We start from the raw sequence: 25,659 nt of genomic DNA, 5'->3' as shown, positions 1-25,659 counted from the left end.
ATTCCGTCTTTGGTTTGACTTTTGACAGTTTAATCTTAGTTTGTCTCATTGGGGATTTCTTTGAGTTCCTTTTCTTTGGGATTTTTTTGGGCTTCTTGGATCTCGAAATCCATTTCCTTCCTCAGATTTGGGAAGCTTTCAGCCGTTATTTCTTTGAATAAATTTTCTGGTCATTTTTTCTACTATACATAATTGGTCTGCTTGTTGATGTCTGACAAGTTCCTCAGATTTTTTTTTTTTACTGGTTTTTTTTCTTTATGCTTTTGTGTTTTTGTTTTTCATTTTCATGGTTGTGCCACACAGCATGTGGGATATTAGTTCCCCAACCAGGAATCAAACCTATGCCCCTTCCAGTTTTAACTACTGGACCGCCAGGGAAGTCCCATTGCTTTTGTGACTGAATGATTTCTGATCACTTTTCTTAGAACTTTCTGCTTGATAATTACCCGTTGAACCCCTCTAGTGAAATTTTATTTCAGTTATTATATTTTTTAGCTCTATGATTTTTGCTTGGCAGGCATATATATATGTGTGGGTGTGTATAAATATACATATGTGGGTGTGTATATATTTAATAATTATTTAGTATTTTATGTTGGAATTCTCACTTTGTTCATGCGTTGTTTTCCTCACTTAAGTGAACACCTTTGTGATGGTTATTTTGAATCTGTCCAGTAAATCATATGTCTCTAGTTCACTATGGTCTCTTTGTAGAGATTAATCCTGTGTCCTTTGGAACATAGTTGCCTGTTTCTTCATCTTCCTTGACTCTCTTTGTTGGTATCTGTGCATTAGACAAAGCAGGCAACTCTCCATTCTTAATGGATTGACCTCATATAGTAGATGATCCCTACCAGTCAACCCAACCAGAGATTCCGATGGTATCTCAAAACTTTATGCTAGTCCCACATGCTTACTTTGTTCTTTACAGCCCCCGAGTATCTGGGTTACGCTGGATCCCCTCAGAGCATCAGAACTAGTAATACCGAAGCCGTTTCTCAGGCCTCCTCTAAAAAAGTTGGATTATTTGATGCTTCATCTGTTTCCCTCCCTAGGGAGAAGCTAAGAGCTGGGCTTTTTAATCCACTTGCTCTGTGCTGAGCTGGAGGAGGAGCAGCACTAGCCCAAACCTTGGTCTCTATTCTCATAAACTCCTTGGTGGCTAAATTATGTCAATATCATCACTGCTCAGTGGAAGGCAAGACAGACCCCCCACCCCTGCTCTGCACTCTGGGCAGCCCGCAGAAAAGTTGAGGCATTGAAGTTGTGGACTAATTCTTTAGCTTCACAGGGAGAAACTACGGTTGGGGAGGGGCAGTGGTTATCCACTCACTCTATGCTTAGTCAAAGAGGAGAGTGAAAAAGTTGACTTAAAACCCAACATTCAGAAAACGAAGATCATGGCATCGGGTTCCATCACTTCATAGCAAATAGATGGGGAAACCGTGACAGACTTTATTTTTGGGGGCTCCAGAATCACTGCAGATGGTGACTGCAGCCATGAAATTAAAAGATGCTTGCTTCTTGGAAGAAAAGCTATGACAAACCTAGACAGCATATTAAAAAGCAGAAACATTGCTTTACCAACAAAGGTCCGTCTAGTCAAAGCTTTGGTTTTTCCAGTAGTCATGTATGAATGTGAGAGTTGGACCATAAAGAAAGCTGAGCACTGAAGAATTGATGCTTTTGAACTGTGGTGTTGGAGAAGACTCCTGACAGTCCTTTGGACAGCAAGGAGATCAAACCAGTCAACTGGAAGGACTGAAGCTGAAGCTCCAATTCTCTGGCCACCTGATATGAAGAACTGACTCATTGGAAAAGACCCTGATGCTGGGAAAGATTGAAGGCAGGAGGAGAAGAGGACAACAGAGGATGAGATGGTTGGATGGCATCACCGACTCAATGGATGTGAGTTTGAGCAAGCTCTGGGAGTTGATGATGGATCGGGAAGCCTGCGTGCTACAGCCCATGGAGTTGCAAAGAGTTGAGCACAACTGAGCAACTGAACTGACTTAGCCAGGGGGAGCAGCTATGGCAACTGCCTACCCAAACCTATGTCTCTGTGCTCACTAGCCCCCAGACAGACATTTCCAGGTCCTGTCAGTACTCTGAGACAGGTAAGACAGAACCCATTCGTTTGTGTAGACCCCTTAAAGTTGGGGTTTTGGACATGTGGATCAACTCTTTCTTTCTTCAGGGGAGGCTGAGAGCTAAAATTTTCTTCTCTGCTAACCTTGTGCTGAGCTATAGAGAACAGTGACAGTGACTACTATTCCAAGCCACTGTCTCTGTCCTCTCCTAGGTAGCTTGATTATGCCAGTCCTGACAGTATCTTATGCAGGACTGACACGATAGAAGCCTGTCCTCTGAGGAACCCCCATGGAAAGGTTGGGGCATTGGACACACAGACCACTCCTTTTCCTTTGTAGGGATCAGCTGTGGGCTGGAGGGTTTCATCCTGATTGTATGACACTGTGTTGGTGGTAGGAATTCTGGTGAGAAGGTGTCCTCAGTTTCCCTACCAGTTTTAATGAGCCTTCTCTCTCATTCATCCAGCATTCAGGTGCTTTCAATTCATTTCTGTATTCCTCACAAAAGGGGATCTGTCTGAATTGTTAGGGGTTGAGGAGAGAATCCAGAAGTACTTATTCTGACATTTTGCTAATGTCATTTCCTGCCAAGGTATTTGTTTTTAACTTTTAATTGATATTTGAAGTACAAACACTAATGACTAGCAGTTTTAATGTGTTCAGAGCTTTGTCAGTGTCTTAGAAACTTCTGTATTTCACTTTTAGAGATTAAAAAAAGCTTCTGAGGGAATGACTTATGTAGCTTTGGAAAATGGTGTTGTAACTGGTTATTCTCAAGCTAAATTAAAAGAAGTTATCCATAACAACTGTATTCTATTTGGTAAAATTGGTTTTTTATGGGAATATATTTAGCAGTTCCACAATACTGTATACATATGTAGAACAGAGAATTAGTTGTATGAAATGATAGCCAAGTACTCACTGTCAGAAGAAAGTTCCAAGTAAGGGTGAAGTCTAGAATGAAGCACATTGTGCTTGATTATTGTCAAAAATGTTTCTGTTTATAAACATTTGCATATATTAGAAGTATTTATAGATATGTGGGCCTATGTGGGTTAGTATAGGTTCATATATTTCCCACTGTATTTTCTGAGAAAATCCAAAGGTAATGACATCCCACTAGCAGTAAGCATCTTGTTTTCAGGCCTTGTTTTCTAAATACTGTTTCTAATTAAAAGAGGCAGGAATCCGAAAAAGTTGCTGATTCTAGAGCAAAGGCAGAGAAAGTACCAGATGACCTTGTGGAGCTTTTTTTTAGTGCCAGAAATTGGATGTCCAGTTGTTCCAGCATCATTTGTTGAGAAGACCATCTCTTCTCCATTTTGTTGCCTTTGCTCCTTTGTCAGAGGTTAGTTGACTGTATTTTTGTGTGTCTGTTTCTGGGCTCTCTATTCTGTTGCATTGACCTGTCTTCTACTCTTTTGCCAATACCCCATTGTCTTCATTTCTTTGTCTTTATAGTAAGTCTTGAAGTTTGGTGTCAGTCTTTCAATTTAGTTTGTTTCTTTTAATATTGAATTGGGTGTTCTGGATATTTTGCCTCTCCATGTAAACTTTAGAACCAGTTGGTCAGTATCTATAAAATAAGTTGCTGTGATTTTGATTGGGATTGTGTTGAATCTGTAGATCAAGTTGGGAAGAATTGAAAATTTTTCTTTTGTTCATTGAAACTTTGTAGATTTCCTCACATAGGTCTTACACATATTTTGAATTTGTGCCTAAGTATTTTTTGTTGAAACTTCCACTTATTCATTGCTAGTATATAGAAAAGCAATTGATTTTTATTTATTAACACTTTATCCTGCAACCCTGCTGTAATCACTTATTATTTTCATAAGTTTTTTTGTTGTTCATTCTTTCTGATTTTCTGTATGCACAGCCATATCATCTAAGAACAAGTTGAATTTTTCTTCTCAATCTGTATATCTTTTATTTCCTTTTCTTGTGTATTGCATTAGCTCAGTATGATTTTGAAAAAGAAGGGTGTACCTACCTGATCTTATCAGGAAAACTAGTTTTTTCCAATGAGTATGCTGTTAGCTATAGGCTTTTGTAGATCTTCTTTGTCAGTTTGAAGAAGTTCCCCTCTGTTCCTAGTTTGCTGAGAATTTTTGTCCTGAATGGTGTTGAATTTTGTCAAATTCTTTTTCTACATCTGTTGATTCCTTTAGCCTGTTGATATGATGGTTTATTATATTAGTTTTCACATGTGCCAATCTTGAAGACCTGTAGTAAATCCTGCTTGATTATGGTATATAATTCTCTTATACATTGTTGGATTTGATTTGCTAATATTGTGCTCAGAATTCTTGCATCTGTGTGCATGAGAGATACTGGTTTGTCATTTTCTTACAATGCCTTTTCTGGTTTTAGTATTGGGGTGATACTGGCCTCAAGGAATGAGTTAGTATTCTCTGTTTTTATCTTCTGAAAGAGATTGTAGAAAATTTGTATAATTTTTTTCTTAAGTGTTTGGTAGAATCCATCAGTGAACCCATCTGGGCTGGTCCTTTCTGTCTTTGAACCTTATTAATTATCAGTTCAGTTTCTTTAGTAGATATAGGCTTATTTAGATTGCTTTTATTTATGGTTCTTTTTATATGATTTGCTTAAACTTATTAATTAATATTGTTGTTCAGTTGCTAAGTCATGTCTAACTCTTTGCAACCCCATGGACTGTAGCATTCCAGGCTTCCCTGTCCTTTACTATCTCCCAGAGTTTGCTCATATTCTTGTCCATTGAGTTGGTGATGCCATCCAGCCATCTCATCCTCTGCCACCCCCTTCTCCCCTGCCCTCAATCTTTCCCATAATGAGAGTCTTTTCCGGTGAGTTGACTCTTTGAATCAGGTGGCCAAAGTTTTGGAGCTTCAGCATCAGTCCTTCCAATGAGTTAAGGGTTGATTTCCTTTAGGATTGACTGGTTTTATCTCCTTGCAGTCCAAGTGACTCTCAAGGGTCTTCTCCAGCACCACAATTCAAAAGCATCAATTCTTCAGCCCTCATCCTTCTTTATGGTCCAACTCTCCCATCCATACATGACTACTGGAAAAAACATAGCTCTGATTATATGGACCTTTGTTGGCACAGTGATGTCTCTGCTTTTTAATACACTGTCTAGTTTTCTCATAGCTTTTTCCTTCCAAGGAGGAAGCATCTTTTAATTTTATGGCTGAACCCATTTGCAGTGGTTTTGGAGCCCAGGAAAATAAAGTCTGTCAGTGCTTCCACTTTTCCCCCTTCTATTTGCCATGAAGTGATGGGACTGCATGCCATGATCTTAGTTTTTTAATGTTGAGTTAGAAAAGGTTTTGTTATCTTTCATTATACTTCTAAAATTATTAAAATGCTGTCAGTACTTCATGATGTTTTCTTAGATTTACTTATTATGAGACATTAATAAAATACACCTTTTTTCTTCTAGCCCAGTGTATTAATTGTAACCTACAAGGAACCTGCAAAATCGTCTTCTCAGTTTGGGTCCTACAAGCAAGCTGAATGGAGGCCAGATAGTACCATGATAGCTGTGTCAGTAAGTAGATTTTAATGGTGTTTTCTTATGAAATCATTACATTGCATCTAAATTGGATTTTCTTGGATAAATCTTTTTACTCTTTCACACCCTTTAGTATTACTGTCTGCATAGCAGTTGTTCTATTTAGGTTACTCCTCCTACTGTATCTTCTTTCTTGATTCTTCTACTTCTTCCCATCCCTAAATGGTGCCTACCTCCTTTTCTTTTTATTCCTCTCATTTTCCTTAAAGTCTAATCCAGATTTTTTAAGCTTTCATCTATATTCACATGGTATTCTCAAATTTATATTATGAATCCTTCCCTTTATTCCCAAGGATGTTTCACAGAAATGATAAATTTTGTGTTTATGTCATACAACATTCTCATATCCATTTGAATTTATTTCTGCATCTCTTCTCTGGTCCATTAATGTGCTTAGATCTGGTTGATCTTACCTTTCCAAATTCTATTTTTTCATTGTCATCTCTTGGGTTGTCATCATCACCTAATTTGAATTAGCGATGTTAATTTGAATTAGCAGTGTTAACATTTATTGAGCACCTTCTACGTAAGTGTTGTTATAATCAGATTATGTGCATCATCTCTTTCAATCTTTAAATGAACATTTCAAAGAAAATACAATTGCCCTTTCTAGTAGATTAGTGTATTGAGGGTTTGAGAAATTAAATTTTATCCACAGTTACACAGATAGTATATATTAGAGAGAAGGACTTTAAAATGAGGTACTTAGATTCCATTTACTGTCCTTTCAACTACTACACTAATTTATCTCTCTGCTTTCAGTTCTTTTCCTGTTCATGCTATATAATACTGACTGGGTAAATCATCCGAAAATGCCTCTGTAAAATAAAAAGTACTGAGTAGTTACTCACTTCCTATAGAAAGGTTTTGCAGTATCATATCTACTAGCTGCTTCCTGTTGGTATGTGGACTATACACTAAGAATAGTTTTACGTATTTAAGTGATTGAAAACAATCAAAGAGGAAGAATACTTTTGACAGTTGAAAATTATTTAAAGTTTAAATTTTACTATCCATAAATAACATTTCCTTGAAAATGCCTATTTATTTACATGTTGTTTACGGCTGCTTTCAAGTGACAGCATCTGAGTTGAGTAATCCCGACAGTGACCATATATGGTGCTTCATCTTGTCACTCTTATGCTCAGTGTACTATAAATTATAGTGAAGCATTTATAAATTTTGTGTTTCAAGTACCATGCATATTGCTATACTGTGACATTTCATATTTTTATCACTAGTGCATAAGGAATGAAATCGTATCAGAATGAAAGAAGAGAAAAATAAATTTTGAATGTCATGCTTTTAAAGCACATGGGAGTGTGCATTATTTTATTATTGAATTAGATGGCAACATATTGTTTATTTTAGAGTGACTATAGTGATGTGAAAAGAATACAATATAAGTTGACATTACCCAGCTAAGTACTCATCATAGTATTCTCAACTCACTGAAATTAGTAGTCAGGAAAAGTTAGAAAATTTAAAATAGACTGTCTTATCACATCAGAATTTTTTTCACAAACATAAAAAATTAAAATGAAGGTGCAATCAAAGTAAGTTTGCTTGGTTCTTGTGATGAATTGACAGATGTTAATTCTGCTCAGTTGTTTATTTGAATAGTTAAGGCAGAGTGTGAAATGATTATGAATTATTCCCCATGAATAGCATGTGTGAAACAACAGGTGAAAAAATTTTCAAAAAGGTTGAGAAAGCACTAATTTAGTATAACATGAAGTAGAACCTGCTGACGTGTTTTAATTGATGGTGGTAAAAACATGGAGCAGAAAAAGGCTTAGTTGGACAAATTTACAGAACTAATCCTGGTGTAAACATTATAAAACAGATGGTTATATTTTTTGTTAGAAATAGAAGTTGAATATTCTGACTTGCCCAAACCCAAAGCCTTTCAATGACTTAGCAGTCAGAAATTTATATGTTGGTTAAGCCATTTTGATGACAACTAATGTTTGAATTAAAAGTAATATCAAGCTGCTTTTTATACTTCCATTGCTGTCAAAAGTTAACAAGGAGTGAGATCTCTAAGAAAAATTAGCAACGGATATTTTTTCTGAACTCAAACCATGGTCCTGATAGCATTTTTTTTTTTAACTTTGATGCCGTTGTGGAAGAAATTCCCGTATTTCAGAACTCATTAATTGTACAAATGAGGAGAGCTTCCACCTAACCTTCAATTGGAAGTGATTACAATGTAATGACTTGTCAACATGCAAACATAGAAGAAATCTAGTAGACTTTATAATTGCCTATCAAGTGATGAATGTATTCAATTAAAATCATGCTCATGGATTGATATCAGTATTTGGCAGTATGGGTTTGAAAAGACATTTTCACATGAAATTTGTAAAATTACAGATTAGCATTGAGGAAACTTTGAGGAATCAATTTTGATCATAGGGAACACTAAGTTTATTTTTAATTGAAATATAGTTAATTTACAATGTTGTGTTAGTTTCTGTTGTACAGCAGAGTGATTCAGTTTTATATATATATCTGTTTACATCCTTTTCCTTTGTGGTTTGTTACAGGATGTTAAATATAGTTCCCTGTGCTGTATAGTAGGACTTTGGTTATTTATCATATATTTAGTTGTCTGTTTCCGCTAATCCCAAATTCCTAATTTATCCTTCCTACACCTCCTTTCCCCTTTAGTAACCATAAATTTGTTTTTTTATGTCTGTGAGTCTGTTTCTGTTTTGTGAATAAGTTCATTTGTATCATATTTTAGATTCCATATGTAAGTGGTATCACATAATATTTGTCTTTGTGTATCTGACTTACTTTCCTTATGATAATCTCTGAGTCCATCCATGTTGCTGCAAATGGGCATTATTTCATTCTTTCTATGGCTGAGTAATTTTCCACTGTATGTACATCTCTTATTCATTTATCTGTTGATGGACCCTTAGCAACTGAACAACAACAAAGACAGGAAAGCAACCTAAGTTGAGTCTGACTCTGCAACCCCATAGACTGCATCATGCCATGCTATCTCCCAGAGTTTGCTCAAACTCATGTCCACTGAGTGATGATGCCATCTAACCATCTCATTCTCTGTTGCCCTCTTCTCTTGTACTCAGTCTTTCCCAGCATCAGGGTCTTTTCCAGTGAGTAAAGCTATTCACATCAGGTGGCAAAAATATTGGAGCTTCAGCATCTGTCCTTCCCAATGAATATTCAGGGCTGATTTCCTTTAGGATTGACTGGTTTCATCTCCTTTCTGTTCAAGGGACTGTGAGGAGTCTTCTTCAGTACCACAATTTGAAAGCATTAATTCTTTGGCATTCAACTTTCTTTATGGTCCAACTCTCCCATTTGTACATGACTACTGGAAAAACCATAGCTTTGACTATACAGACCTTTGTCACCAAAGTAATGTGTCTGCCTTTTGTTACGCTGTCTAGATTTGTCATAGCTTTCCTTCCAAGGAGCAAGCCCTGTCAGCATTTACTTCTGGGAGCAGTCACAGCATGCTTTTTGATAACTGTGTTGTATTCCCAGATGGCTCAGCAGGTAAGGTGTCTGCCTGCAATGTAGGAGATGCAGGAAAGGCAGGTTTGATCCCTGAGTTGGGAAGATCCAACCCACTCCAGTATTCTTGCCTAGGAAATTCCATGGACGGAGGAGCCTGGCAGGCCACAGTCCATGGGGTGGCAAGAGAGTCAGGCACCATTTAACAAGTAGGAACAATAGCAACTGAGAAAAGAAGAAAGTTAGGAATGTGGGTTCAGTATTTCCATCTTAGCAGAAGCTAACTTAAAGTAAACCATTTCATCCCATTGTTCAACTTTTATTTGCCTCTGCCTGCAAAAGAGGTTATATTTTATCTTCATTTTTTATATTATAATGTACAGTAATATAGAATAATACAGATGGAGAACTATTAGTTATTTGATAATAGTTTAGTAAGGTCACTGGTATTTTTGTATTATCTGTTCAGTGAGGCAATCACTTGAAGCAGGAATTATCCTTGCCTGGAAAATTCCATGGACAGTGGAGCCTGGCGCAGCCTCCACAGGGTCACAAGGAGTTGAACATGACTGATCACACACAATACAGAGCAATCACTCTTCTTTGCAGTCATTGGTACTAAATCAAAGGACACATAAAAATAATCTTAAAAATTGTATATTACCATGCCATGTGTATTAGATAAGTGAACTTTCTTGATAATTAGAAGTTTAATTGAATTCTGGAGCTTTATAGTTTTGATGGTCCTTTGTCTCAAATGTAATTTACATTTTCTTAGCCTCATGTAGGAATCCATTGATTGTGAATTAACTACTTATTAAAAAATTGAGTTATTATGATGGTTAACTTTTTTGGTGTCTGCTATGTGCTAGGCACTATTTAAGTGCCTATGTGTATTAAAATTATTCTTCGTAACAACCCTCTGATGATAGGTAATTTTGTTACTTGCATCATACAGTTGAGCTGTGGTAGACAGGTTAAAGCACCTGCCCCAGATTACATCAATACTGTGTACCTTAGATCACACTCAGTTCAGTTCAGTCGTGTTCGACTCTTTGCGACCCTGTGAACTGCAGCACGCCAGGCCTCCCTGTCCATCACCAACTCCTGGAGTCTACCCGAACCCATGTCCATTGAGTCGGTGATGCCATCCAACCATTTTTATCCTCTGTCATCCCCTTCTCCTGCCCTCAGTCTTTCCCAGCATCAGGGTCTTTTCAAATGAGTCAGCTCTTTGCATCAGGTGGCCAGAGTATTGGAGTTTCAGCTTCAACATCAGTCCTTCCAATGAACACCTAGGACTGATCTCCTTTAGGATGGACTGGTTGGATCTCCTTGCAGTCCAAGGGACTCTCAAGTCTTTTCCAACACCACAGTTCAAAAGCATCAATTCTTCGGCACTCAGCTTTCTTTATAGTCCAACTCTCACATCCATGTATGACCACTGGAAAAACCATAGCCTTGACTAGATGGACCTTTGTTGGCAAAGTAATGTCTCTGCTTTTTAATATGCTGTCTAGGTTGATCATAACTTTCCTTCCAAGGGGTAAGCGTCTTTTAATTTGACAGCTGCAGTCACCATCTGCAGTGATTTTGGAGCCCAAAAAAATAAAGTCAGCCACTGTTTTCACTGGTTCCCCATCTATTTACCATGAAGTATGGGACCGGATGCCATGATCTTAGTTTTCTGAATGTTGAGCTTTAAGCCAACTTTTTCACTCTCCTCTTTCACTTTTATCAAGAGGCTCTTTAGTTGCTTTTCACTTTCTGCCATAAGGGTGGTGTCATCTGCATATCTGAAGTTATTGATATTTCTCCTGGCAATCTTGATTCCAACTTGTGCTTCTTCCAGCCCAGCGTTTCTCATGATGTACTCTGCATGTAAGTTAAATAAGCAAGGTGACAATATACAGCCTTGATGTACTCCTTTTCCTATTTGGAACCAGATCACACTACTGATAATGAAATTCTGACCCATGAAGCCTGGTTCTAGAATTTGAAAGTCTTAATAATTTTGCTTTACTGCTTTTCACTGTTAGCATGGTTGTTTAATGCTACTAGCTATTATGGAATAAAACTGAATCTAGTTGATATTTTGCAATTTGCTTTTACAAAAACATCAATAGACTATGTGAGAAGCATATACAGTTGTATGACCTGTAGCATCAGTCTCTCTCTGCACTTCAAGACAAATCCAAAGCAATTTTTACGGCCTTCCCCCCAATCCCCAAGAATAGTCATTGTGCTCTGGCATGTCATTTATATTAAAAATTCTATTACTGTATCATCAACAGAACCACAGTTACCTCCTTATCAAGTTGTACCTTGATAAGAAAGAAATCTCACTGACACTGTTTTTTAAGTGTGAGAAAGAAAATCCTTTACCATTTTAAGAATTGGCCCATAGTATTTAGGAGAGTGTTTTCTCTGAATATCAAAAGTAGAATATCATTTTAGTAGATATGATACTAGGCCATAAATATCCCTCCAGTTTTCCTCAGTTTCAGACAGTTAGTATATATATATGTGCACAAGGAACATTAAAATTCAGTGCTGTCTCATTCCTAGTATTCTGTCTGGCAGGTAGCACCAATGTATTAGGCATATGCATTAATACTTTTATTTAGGCTTTGCTTATAATAGGAAAAAACCTGGAATCTCTTGATTCTGCATTCTCTTCCAATCATCAGTATTTTGCTAATTCCTGACTCTAGTTTATTGACATCCTCTTGATTCTCATTGGCATTACCTTAACACAAGCCTTTAGTATATTTTGTAGAATGCCTAGAACTCAAAACTTTCAGCTATGTTTTTTTTTTTTTTTTTGTCTACTTGAAATGCCCCTAAATTATGTATCAGTTCAGTTCAGTTCATTCGCTCAGTCATGTCCGACTCTTTGAGCTGTTTCTAAATCACAGCCCTTATTCTTACTTTCAAACCTTTTGGTGGCTTCTCCTTGTGTTCTAAACTTCTTAGTCTGATATTCAGGGCATCTTGTGATCTGGCCTCAACCTGCCATTCCAACTCTGTTTCTCCTTGCTACCCTTGATATTCTATTTCACACTTAGATAAAGGGAAGTGTACATTGTTTTGCCCCAGCATGAGAATTACTGTAATATATATTAGAATATAACTGTTTTTTGAATAAGGGAAAAACATCAGTTTAACTTAGAATTCCTGTTGTTTTGTTGTCGAGTTTTTTCCCCCTCTTGCTAACATGTTAATTGAGTCACCAAACAACAGCCGAAAGCAAAGAGAGTGGACTATAGCAAGTTGTAGAGGAATATAGTGTTCTACATAGTACTCATTCATCTCTCTTTTCTTTCCTTTTCATCTTGGTTTGACCAAACACTGTTTTGAAGTGATTACTCTGCTCTTCTCCTGGATGTCTTGGATGTCTTTGAATTTTGCTATTTCTATAACTTGGTGTCCTTAAATTATACTATTTATATTCCCTTAAATTATATACATCCTTAAATTATACTGTTTTTGTTAGAGTTGTTATTTTTCACATTTAATATCTAACTTCAAAATGGTGGCTCAGAACAACCTCTGCTGATGCTGGATGGTCAATTTATTTTAATGATGTAATTTGAGCGCAGTTATTTTGAGATTCAAGCGTGTTGTCATGAATCAGTAGTTCATGCTGAGTAGTATTCCATCTCATGGATATAACGCAATTGGTTTATCCATTTATCTGTTGATGGGCATTTGAGTCGTTTACAGTTCTGGTCTATTTCAAGTAAAATGTAGACGTTCAAGTACAAATCTTTATGTGGATATACATCTCCTTTTTTCTTGAGTAAATAACTGTGAATGGAGCAGCTAGATCAAAAGATAGGAACCTTATGTTTAACTTTTTAAGGAATTGCTAAACTTTTTACAGAGTAATTGTACCAGTTTACATCCCAGCCAGCAGTGTACAGTTTTCATTCCTCTTTGCCAGTTTATGGTATGCCTTTTAAGTTTAGTTATTTTGATGGGTGGGTGGTGGTATACAATTATAGTTATAATTTACATTTCTGTAATGATGTTGAGTATCTTTTCATTTGTTTATTTGCCATTTACCCATTTTATTTATTTATTCTTTGCTTGCTTTTTGAGTTTTTAGACTTCTTAGTATATTTTGGATGAAAGTCCTTTATTACACATATGCTTTTACAAAGAATTTCACCTAGTATGTTACTTGTCTTTTCATTCTCTTAACAGTGGTTTTCCAATGAAGTACTTAATTTTGATGAAGTCCACTTCATTCTTTTTTTTTTTTTTAATGTGTCATCTCTTCTTCCTGTGCTCTCTTTTAGAAGTCTTACTGATTTAGGTTTTATATTTAGGTCTGTGCTATGTGTTGAGTTAACTTTTGTATATGGTGCAGGGTATGGTTCCAAGTTAATTATTTGCCTGTTGATACTCAGTTGTTCAGCACAGTCTGTTGAAAACGTTATCCTTTCTACACTGCATTTCTTTTGCATCTTTGTCATAAATCAGTTGTCCTTGTGTATGTGGGGTTTTGCCTGCATTCTCTTCAGTTCCATGAAGTGTTTGTCTGTCTTTATGTTAATACAGTATTATTTTGATTACTCTAGCTCTGTAATTATTTTTGAAATCATATAGTGTTAGTTTCTTTTCAAAGTTGCTTTCACTGTTGTAGGACCTTTTGTTTCCCTATGAATTGTAGAATCACCTAGTTGGTTTCTATGAATATGACTGCTGGGCTTTTGATTGGAATTGCATTGGATCTGTGGATCCATTTGAGGAGAGTTGTCATCTTTTCAGTCTTGAATCTTCTGACCTATAAACAAGTTATATCTTTTATTTTGATATTTTTAACTTCATCAATGTTTTGTTATTAGTGTACAAGTATTTCACATCTTTTGCCAGATTTATCCCAAAGTATTTTATATTTTTTGATGTTTTTTGGAAACTTTTAATTTTCTAATTGTTCGTATCTAATATATAGAAACGCAGTTGATTTTTCTATTGATCTTGTATCTTACAACCATGCTAAACTCACTTATTCTACTACTTTTTTTGTAGATCTCATCATATTTTCTCAAAAGACTATGATATCAATCTGGATACTTTTTATTCCTTTTTCTTTATTGATTTTATTGGTAAGACTGTCCAGTACAATTTTGAATAGGGAAGTATTTATCTTTTAGTATTAAGAATCATGTTATAGGTATTTTTAAAATTCCCTTTATTACATAGTAGAAGTTAACCTTCTCTTGTTAATTTGCTGATAGTTGTTAATTAGTAGTGTTATATTGAATTTTGTTTGATGCCTTTTCTGCATTTATTGAGACTATCATACAATTTTTCTTTTTTAGTTTGTTAATATTGTAAATTACACTTACTGATTTTTGAATGTTAAACCAACCTTGTATTCCTGAGTAAACATGATCTATTATTCTGACAATACACTGTTAGATTTAATTTGCTAAAACTTTGTTTAGAAATTTTACATCTGTGTTAATAAAAGATATTGGTTTGTACTTTCTTTTCCTCAAAATGTCTCTGTCTTGTTTTGGTATGACGGTAGTGCTGGTCTGATAAAATGAGGTCAAAATTTTCCATCATTTTTGGTTTTTTAGATGAGTTTGTGTTGAATCGATATTATCTTTTTTCTAAATATTTGGTAGAATTCACCAGTGATAGCATCTGGGCCTAGAGTTTTGTTTTGAGGAAAGGATTTAATTCTTTAGTAGATACAAGCAAGTTTTGATAGTTTATGTCTTTCACAGAATCTATCTGTTTCATCCAAGTTGTAAATTTACTGTCATAAAATTCACACAGTACTCACTTGTTATTTTTAAATATGTGTAAACTATGTAGTGATGTCAAATCTCTCTCATTTCTTATAGTGCTTATCCTGTTTCTTTTTCTCCTGGACACTATGACTAGAAGTATAGAAGATTTTAATGATCTTTTTTAAAAAATAAGACCCAGATATTAGTTTCATTGATTTTCTTTTCTGTTTCACTGATTTCCTTGCTGATCTGTATTATTTTCTTTATTTAAAAAAAATTGTTTACTTTTGGTTTCATTTGCTCATCTATTCTAGTTTAAAGTAGAATCTAGGGTCACTGATTTGGCATTTTTCTTTTTTTCTAATACAGGCATTTGAAGCTATAAACTTTCCCTTAAGCACTGCTGTAACAATGCCCCACTAATTCCTGTGTTCTTCTAAATTTCTGTCTTGATTTCTTCTTTTGTGAATTACTTAGAAGCATATATATTTGAGAGTTCTTCAGAAAGCTTCTGTCATCAGTTTCTAGTTTAATTCTTTTGGGGTCAAGGAACATATATTATACACATTTTATTTTTAATATATGGTAAGACCCCAGCCTACATTTCTGCTGTTCTTGTTTTAAAAGTCAGTTATCTTTTAAAGAAGTTTAAGTGAAACAAATGAAATTTGTATTGAATTTAATGCAACTTTTTTTTTTCCCCTCTCACCTCTCTCCTTTGGGAACTCTGTCTATGTGTATGTTAGGCCACAATCTACTGATACTCTATCAGTTTTATTCTTTTTGTGTGTGTTTCATTAAGGGTAATCTTTATTGCTATGCTTTCATGACCAGTAAACTTTTTAATGTCTAATCTGCCATTAATTCCTTTTAGTGTATTTTTATCTCAAATAGTTTAGATTTTTTTTATCCCTAGAGTTTGGTTTGGGTTTTCTCTGTTGCCTAGCCTTTGAACATATCAAACACAGTTATAACTGTTTTCAGTGTCCTTTTGTGCTAATTCTAACAGATTGAATTCTGGATCATTTTTGATTGGTTGATTTTTCTTCTTACTGTGTGTCTTGTGTTTTTCTGCCTGTCTACATGTGTAGTAATCTTTAATTTGGATGCCAGGCATTATGGTTTTACTTTGTTGTTTGCTGGATATTTTTGTGGTCCTGTAAACCTTTAGCTTTATTCTGGGAAGTACTTATGTTACTTGGAGGCAGTTTGGTGTGTTCATATTTTGTTTTGTGGGTTTGTATTGTGGTTTTGGAACAATACTCAATCTAGAGCTAATTATTCCCTACTACTAAGATAATACCTTTCTAAGATTTACCACAGCCATACCTGAAAACACTGTTATGAGCAACTAATCAATGCCATGTGCATTATGAGTTTTCTCATTCTTGCTGATGGGACAGGGACTGTTTTCAGGACTGTTGGAGCACCACGCACTGCTCCCTTTTCTAATCCTTTTGGTTTTCTTCTGCATTGGTAGTGTCTTCACATGCATATGTTTATTGGTGCTCTTCGATTCTTTCTCCATAGAACTCTCTTGTCTCTGGTAGTACTCTGTCATATAAATTGTAAGTGCCTGTTCTTCCTGAATTCTCAGCGTCATCTTCTTAACACAGGGAGTCTCCTAGGCTTTGTCTCCATTCCCTTTCTCAGTGCTGTGACCTGAGAACTCTCAAGAGAGTAAGCTGAAACAATAGAACTCAGCTCAGTTTCCCATCTCTCAGGGATCACTGGCCTTCACTGCTGATGTCAGTGTTTTGAAACCATTGTTTCATATATTTTGCTTGGTTCTGGGTTGTTTATTTCAGATGGGAGCATAAACTGTCTTCAGCTTAATCCATCTTGGTTAGAACCAGAAGTCTTCAAGTGCTGTGGTATAAAACAATGTTATAGAACTCGGAATAATGATGTGACGACTATTTGTATCAAAAGATATTCATTACCTGTCTTTGAGAGAATGTGCTATTTACAACTTTTTGTTATTTTTCATTTAAATATATTCATGTGTATGTGCAAAGTCTGAAAGTATTCAAAATGTTAAATCATTCTCTTAGAGGTATGAATTTTATATACTTCAACATGTATAATAAAGAAATATAGCTAAAAACAGAAAACACCATTTATGAATCAGTGTAAAGAATTTAAAAATGTTTTTCTGTCAGCCATATTTAAAACCTAATATGACCGTATGTTGGGATAAAAGATAAATCTCTAAATCATCAAATCCATATCTCTTAAATTATTATAGAAATCCTTATGATTCCATGATTCAAGTCATTGGAGCCAGATGCATAAATCTGTTCTATCCCTGATGGTAAAAACGGTATATGCAAAGGAAGAAATGCCCTATGACTCGAAATTCTGAACTATCTGGTGAATTCATGTGTAATAAAAGCATTTTAAGAAAGTATTGCAATGTTGCCCACAGGTTAAGCATTAGTTATATGTAGCTGTTGATTTGTCTAATTATTCAGTTAGTTTTATTTTAATTGGAGGATAATTGCTTTACAGTGTTGTACTAGTTCACAATTAGATTTAAATTCTTCCTGTTTACAGAACGTTACTATTTCTAGTATATATATCACTCATCAATCATAAAATAATTTAAAAACACATTTAGTTTGGAGTGGCTAGTGAAACTTCCCAAATGCCCAAACACAGCAGAATAGAAACAGGCAATTAATACTAATGATAACCATATCAACTACCACAACCAGAGAATTCAGTCTCTTCTTTTTAAAATGTGAAATCAAGTGAGGTAATTTGCATGATTTTTTTAAATGTCTATTACTAGATTTGCATTAAAAAAAAATGAAGCCTAATACCCATGCCTCTCTGAATGTTTATTGCCTTGTTGATATCTTTTATGTTATTGTTTGTAGTTCTTTTTCTTCTGTGTTATTAATGGAGACAAGTGTGTTTCTTCTATGCTTTATTTAAGTAATGATTTCCTTCTTTCATCCTCTTAATACCCTTTATCCTTATGATCTTATGGCCCTAATGCATGGATATACAAAAGACATGAACATAAAGAATGTCATATAAATTGCCTGCAGGTCGTTGGACCTCTGTTTGGTTCAGTAGCTCAGTCATGTACAACTCTTTCTGACCCCATGGAGTGCAGCACGCCAGGCCTCCCTGTCCATCACCAACTACCAGAGTTTACTCAAACTCATGAGTCGGTGATGCCATCCAGCCATCTCATCTTCTGTCCTCCCCTTCATCTCCTGTCTTCAGTCATTTCCAGCATCAGGGTCTTTTCAAGTGAGTCAGTTCTTCGCAACAGGTGGCCAAAATACAGTAGTTTCAGCTTCAGCATCAGTCCTTCCAGTGAATATTTAGGACTGATTTCCTTTAAGATGGACTGGTTGGATCTCTTTGCAGTCCAAGGGACTCTCAAAAGTCTTCTCCAAAACCACAGTTCAAAGGCATCATTTCTTCGGCACTCAGCTTTCTTTATGGTCCAACTCACATCAATACATGACTACTGTAAAAACCATATCTTTGACTAGATGGACCTTTGTTGGCAAAGTAATGTCTCTGCTTTTTAATATGTTGTCCAGGTTGGTCATAACTTTTCTTCCAAGGAGCAAGCATCTTTTAGTTTCATGGCTGCAGTCACCATCTGCAGTGATTTGGGAGCACAAAAAAATAAAGTCAGTCACTGTTTCCATTATTTCCTCATCTATTTGCCACGAAGTGATGGGACCAGATGCCATGATCTTAGTTTTGTGAATGTTGAGTTTTAAGCTGACTTTTTCACTCTCCTCTTTCACTTTCATCAAGAGACTCTAGTTCTTTTTCACTTTCTGCCGTAAGAGTGGTGTCATTCACTTCTGAATAACCAACAAATCACAGAAGAAATAAAAAAAGAAACCAAAATATGCATAGAAACGAATGAAAATGAAAACACAATAATCCAAAACCAATGGGATTCAGTAAAAGCGGTGCTAAGGGGAAGGTTCATAGCAATACAAGATTACCTCAAGAAACAAGAGAAAAATCAAATAAATAACCTAACTCTACATGTAAAGCAACTAGAAAAAGGAGAACCACCCCAGGTTAGTAGAAGGAAAGAAATCACAAAATTTAGGGCAGAAATAAAAAGAAACAAAGGAGACCATAGCAAAACTCAACAAAGCTAAAAGCTGGTTCTTTGAGAAGATAAAACAGACAAGCTATTAGCCAGACTCATCAAGAAAAGAAGAAGAATCAAATCAACAAAATTAGAAATGAAAATGGAGAGATCACAATAGACAACACTGAAATACAAAGGATCATAAGAGACTACTATCAGCAACTATATGTCAATAAAATGGACAACTTGGAAGAAATGGACAAATTCTTAGAAAACTATAACTTTCCAAAACTGAACCAGAAAGAAATAGAAAATATTAACAGACCCATCACAAGCAAGGAAATCGAAACTGTGATCAAAAATCTTCCCAACAAACAGAAGCCCAGGACCAGACGGCTGCACAGCTGAATTCTACCAAAAATTTAGAGAAGAGCTAACACCTATCCTACTCAAACTCTTCCAGAAAGTTGCAGAGGAAGGTAAACTTCCAAACTCATTCTATGAGGCCACCATCACTCTAATACCAAAACTAGACAAAGATGCCACACAAAAAATAAAACTACAGGCCAATATCACTGATTAACATAGATGCAAAAATCCTTAACAAAATTCTAGCAAACAGAATCCAGCAACACATTAAAAAGATGATACATCATGACCAAGTGGGCTTTATCCCAGGGATGCAAGGCTTCTTCAGTAGTCGTAAATCAATCAGTGTGATGCATCACATTGGCAAGTTGAAAGATAAAAACCATATGATTATCTCAATAGATGCAGAGAAAGCTTTTGACAAAATTCAGCATCCATTTATGATAAAAACCCTCCAGAAAGCAGGAATAGAAGGAACATACCTCAACATAATAAAAGCTGTATATGATAAACCCACAGCAAACATTATCCTCAATGGTGAAAAATTGAAAGCATTTCCCCTAAAGTCAGGAACAAGACAAGGGTGCCCACTCTCACCACTCCTATTCAACATAGTTTTGGAAGTTTTGGCCACAGGAATCAGAAGAGAAAGAAATAAAAGAAATCCGGATTGGAAAAGAAGTAGTAAAACTCTCACTGTTTGCAGATGACATGATCCTCTACATAGAAAACCCTAAAGACTCTACCAGAAAATTACTAGAGCTAATCAGTGAATATAGTAAAGTTGCAGGACATAAAATTAACACACAGAAATCCCTTGCATTCCTATACACTAACAATGAGAAAACAGAAAGAGAAATTAAGGAAACAATTCCATTCACCATTGCAACGAAAAGAATAAAATACTTAGGAATAAATCTACCTAAAGAAACAAAAGACCTATATATAGAAAACTGTAAAACACTGATGAAAGAAATCAAAGAGGACACAAATAGATGGAGAAATATACCATGTTCGTGGATCGGAAGAATCAATGTAGTGAAAATGAGTATGCTATCCAAAGCAATCTGTAGATTCAATGCAAGCCCATTCAAGCTACCAGTGGTGTTTTTCAGAGACCTAGAACAAATAATTTCACAATTTTTTGTATGTGAAATTTGTATGGAAATAGAAAAAACCTCAAATAGCCAAAGTAATCTTGAGAAAGAAGAATGGAACTGGAGGACTCAACCTGCCTGACTTCAGGCTCTACTACAAAGTCAGTCATCAAGACAGTATGGTACTGGCACAAAGACAGAAATATAGATCAATGGAACAAAATAGAAAGCCCAGAGATAAATCCACACACCTAAGAACACCTTATCTTTGACAAAGGTGGCAAGAGTATACAATGGAGAAAAGACAATCTCTTTTAACAAGTGGTGCTGGGAAAACTGGTCAACCACTTGTAAAAGAATGAAACTAGAACACTTTCTAACACCATACACAAAAATAAACTCAAAATGGATTAAAGATCTAAATGTAAGACCAGAAACTCTACAACTCCTAGAGGAAAACATAAGCAAAACACTCTCTGACATAAATCACAGCAGGATCCTCTATGACCCACCTCCCAGAGTAATGGAAATAAAAGCAAAACTAAACAAACGGGACCTAATGAAACTTAAAAGCTTTTGCACAACAAAGGAAACTATAAGCAACATGAAAAGACAGCCTTCAGAATGGGAGAAATTAATAACAAATGAAGCAACTGACAATTAATCTCAAAAATATGCAAGCAGCTCTTGCAGCTCAATTCCAGAAAAATAAATGACCCAATTAAAAAATGGGCCAAAGGACTAAGCAGACACTTTTCCAAAGAAGACATACAGATGGTCAACAAACACATGAAAAGATGCTCAACATCACTCATTATTAGAGAAATGCAAATCAAAACCACAATGAGGTACCATCTCACGCCAGTCAGAATGGCTGCTATCAAAAAGTCTCCAAACAGTAAATGCTGGAGAGGGTGCAGAGAAAAGGGAACCCTCCTACTGTTGGTGGGAATGCAAACTATTTCAGCCATTATGGAGAAGAGTCTGGAGATTCCTTAAAAAACTGGAAATAGAACTTCCACATGACCCAGCAATCCCACTCTGGGCATACACACTGAGGAAACCAGAATGGAAAGAGACACGTGTACCCCAGTGTTCATTGCAGCACGGTTTACAATAGCTAGGACGTGGAAGCAACTTAGATGTCATTGGCAGACAAATGGATAAGAAAGCTGTGGTACATATGCACAATGGAATATTACTCAGCTATTAAAAAGAATCCATTTGAATCAGTTCTAATGAGGTGGATGAAACTGAAGCCTATTATACAGAGTGAAGTAAGTCAGAAAGAAAAACACCAATACGGAATTTAGAAAGATGGTAATGATGACCCCATATGCGAGGCAGCAAGAGAAACAGATAGAAAGAACAGACTTTTGGACTCTGTGGGAGAAGGTGAGCGTGGGATGATTTGAAACAATAGCATTGAAACATGTATATTATTGTATGTGAATTAGATCACCTGTCCAGGTTCGATGCATGAGACAGGGTGCTCAGGGCTCATGCACTGGAATGACCCTGAGGGATGGAGTGGGGAGGGAGGTGGAGGGGGGTTCAGGATGGGGAACACATGTGCACCTGTGTCTGATTTCATGTCAGTGTATGGCGAAAACCACTACAATATTGTAATTAGCCTCCAATTAAAATTACAAAATTAATTTTAAAAATTAAAAAAAAAAGTGGTGTCATCTGCGTATCTGAGGTTATTGATATTTCTCCCGGAAACCTTGATTCCAGCTTATGCTTCATCCAGCCTTGTGTTTCTCATGATATACTCTACATATAAGTTAAATAAGCAGGTTGACAATATACAGCCTTGACGTATTCTTTTCCCAATGTGGAACCAGTCTGTTCCATGTCCAATTCTAACTGTTGCTTCCTGGACCTCTGTAGTTAAAGCCATATAATCCAGTAATATGCCTTGGAGAAAGAAAAAAATATTTTAAGATTAGGGATGATAACAGGAAAGAGAAGTTTGAAGTCTTTATTTTGTCTTTTCATTAACTTTTTGGAAAAGCTGGCTTTAGAGGGTGTATTTATGTTTATTATGTATACTAGAAGAAGGTTTCGAAATTGTTGCATGTAGATTGAGCAATATACTTATTGAGTTATATACTTCAATTTGCAGTATTTGGGGATAGGAAGAGAAGGACTGTCTAACTATGGTCTCACAACATAATGATAACCGCTTTGGTATAGATTCACCATAATGCTCTTTTTTAAGAACAATCGTTTACCACCAAAACTTTCGTTGTTCAAAGGCAGGCATGTTTATGAAATTACTACTGATGAATATCATTAATATCTGGAAATATATAGCATTTAACATACATGCAAAGCCAACTTTACCTAGTAGAGATGATTGATACAGAATACCAAAATAGTAAATCAAGCCATGTTTGTAATTTCATCTAGTATACTGTCTATGTAAAGTTTCTAACTGCTGGGGCAAAGTGATGCTGTATTTTCCCTGGCATTATAGTCTTCTAAGCAATTGTTAAAATTCTCAGTATATTAGCATTTGATGTTGTGAAATGTTAAACTTTTGACACTGAGTGACTTATATTCCAGACAAAGTATGTATGCTATTTATCTAAGTATTGTACTATGTTGTTTCACCTTTCTAGCCCATGTGGTAGTAGAGTTTACACATTTTAAACAGTCACTAATCTATATAGGGGTCGTGACATCTGTAAAACTTTCAGTATTTCAGTATGGTTTGATTTGCATCCATTTTCTTTTTGATCTCATAGTTTTCACATTAGAATAATGTAAAATTGCACATGAAGAATTAGAATGACTATCTTATCTGGAGGATTTTACCTTTGGTGTCCCAGTATGTTGAACTAGAGTTTTGGAAAACATTATGAAATATTAAAGTTTTTAGCTTAAAAACAGAACACCTGGCTTTGCTGAAGAAATTGAGTATTTCCTCTTGCATTCCTTTATATGAAACACAGAAAACTTGTACTGGAAAGAAATTTGAAACCTTGAATAATTTTTTAATTTTTTTTTTTTAGTTCTGTTTTTGGTAAAAGCTGTCCTGCCACTAAAATGCCAAGAATTCAGTATGAATATAAAGTAGTTTGGGTAAAACATTGCCACTTGATTCTGTTATGTCTGAAAGTATTTGTTTAGAAAAAGCTAAATATAGTTCTTTTTATATTTATATAAATGTAAAATGGTTGGTTGAACTTCACAAGTAGATATCTGCCATGATCATATGACACTTTGTTTTAGTACAATTTATAATTTTTTAATTGAAGTGTAGTTGATTGCAATGCTGTGTTAGTTGCAGTGCAGCATAGTCATTCAGTTATACATATATATACACACACACACGGTCTTTTTAATATTCTTTTCCTTTATAATATTCTTTTCCTTTATAGTTTATCACAGGATATTGAATATTGAATGTAGATCCCTGTGCAGTACAATAGGACCTTGTTATTGGTCCATTCCTTTTATAACAATTTGTATCTGCTTAATAAACTCCCAGTCTGTCCATCCCCAACCCTGGCAACCATGGCTGTTTTCTGTGTCTGTTAGTCTGTTTCTGTCCTGTAAATAAGTTTCATTTGTGTCATGTTTTAGATTCCATATATAAGTGATATTGTATGGTATTTTACTTTCTGACCTACTTAATACAGTTTGAAGCATTTTGCTAACGTAGAAAAATTAGCTGATGTTCAAACTTTTGAAATTGAAGGTTCTCTATTTTTCTTCTGTCTCAACAGTATATTTTGTAATAAATCAGGCTGATTTATTGATTTTGAAATGTATAAAGTATGTTGAATTTCATCATACTATTAGCATTTGGTGATGTCATTGCTTTAAAAACTCAGAAAAATTTTGCCATATTATTCCAGAGTTCAGAACATTCTGTATATTTTGCAAATTAACCATCTATTACCTGAATAATAGTTATTTTAGAATACTAATGTCTACATCATATTATAAATTAATTTCAATTACCTATGGAATATTTTGAAACCTATAAATCCCTTTCATGAGTTACTTTATAAACAAGATAGATTATACAGAAACAAAGTGATTCGTTTACTTGCATAATTTAGCTGTAGGTCTTCAAAAGAGTATTCTTAAGAGTAAAATGTTTTCAAAGAAGAAAATACTTTGAAATAAATACTTTAAATAAAATTAAAATTAAGGTTACATCATAGCTTTACCCTTTAATTCATGGTAAATAAAATTTATCTTTCAGACGGCAAATGGCTACATCTTGTTTTTTCACATAACATCTACAAGAGGGGACAAGTACCTTTATGAACCAGTGTATCCCAAGTAAGTTCATTATCTTTTATTTTTTAAATATTTGATCTGTGTACTTTGTATTCACAAAATGTTCACAAAATATTCAGACAGTTTAGGGCTGTCTGAAGTGCTGAGCCAGCATTTCCAAAAACACTGTTTCAGAAATTACCAGGTCTTCAAACTGCTGTCACTTGAATAAAAAAATTCTATAGTAAGTCTGGAAATCTTGGATGAATATATTCTGTATAATGTTTTATGGAAAAACCCAAATGAACTTTTTGGCCAACCCAATACTATCTCCTTTCTTGGACATTCAGAATTACTATTAATATACTCTAGTAGTTTTAGCATTCTTTAGTCTTTATTGGGGATGTATGAGCTAAGAGATTATGAAGAGACAATATAAAATGTCAGTAAGCTGTAGGTACTTTTTCCTGTATACTTCAGTATATGCATAGGTTAAGCATGCACCCCGAAAGAATTTGAGGAAACTTGGACTTTTGATCTTTATGCTGTTCAGTGTGTTTTATATTATTTTGTTGTTGTTTGCCTTTTGAAATAAGAACATTTTATTGAAAGAACTTTTGAAATAAACATAATTTTCAAGTATGACACCTTTTTAAAAAAAGATCAAGTCATTAAAACTGGATGAAAATACAAATGAATTATTTATCACATTTCTAGATGGTGGAAGACAGATGTTATTGGTTATATAAGAAGTGAAAGAGAAAATAGATTTCATTATATGAAAGTTTAAATTTCTGAAAATTAACAATGGTAAAACAGACAAACATTTAAAGTAGCAAACTGGGGGAAAATCATGCAGTCAATAGGACCAAGTCTTACTATTTTTTATATGAAGGAGTCATATAAATTGTTAAGAAACTCAAAGATTTCAAAAATAAATAGGTAAAAGCAATCTTATAAGAGGAAATGTAATCCATTTTAATTCTCA

General features: G+C 35.1%; 1 protein-coding gene across 4 annotated transcripts in view; it reads left to right on the top strand.

The window, feature by feature from the left end:
* RIC1 (RIC1 homolog, RAB6A GEF complex partner 1) overlaps positions 1-25,659 on the top strand; it is a 143,896-nt gene that overhangs the window by 38,782 nt on the left and 79,455 nt on the right. For 3 of the 4 annotated variants that reach the window (XM_043891308.1, XM_043891309.1, XM_043891307.1), the window contains exons 2-3: positions 5,515-5,622; positions 24,655-24,734. In XM_043891308.1, the coding sequence (XP_043747243.1) occupies positions 5,515-5,622; positions 24,655-24,734 (188 nt within the window). Of the gene's footprint in view, positions 1-5,514; positions 5,623-24,654; positions 24,735-25,659 lie in introns of those variants that run through there. The other variant, XM_043891310.1, reaches the window with a different exon arrangement.

The sequence above is a fragment of the Cervus elaphus genome, chromosome 29 (assembly GCF_910594005.1).
Source record: "Cervus elaphus chromosome 29, mCerEla1.1, whole genome shotgun sequence".
Taxonomy (NCBI): domain Eukaryota; kingdom Metazoa; phylum Chordata; class Mammalia; order Artiodactyla; family Cervidae; genus Cervus; species Cervus elaphus.
The sequence above is the reverse complement of the archived record's forward strand: the minus strand, read 5'-3'. Positions and strand labels throughout refer to the sequence as shown.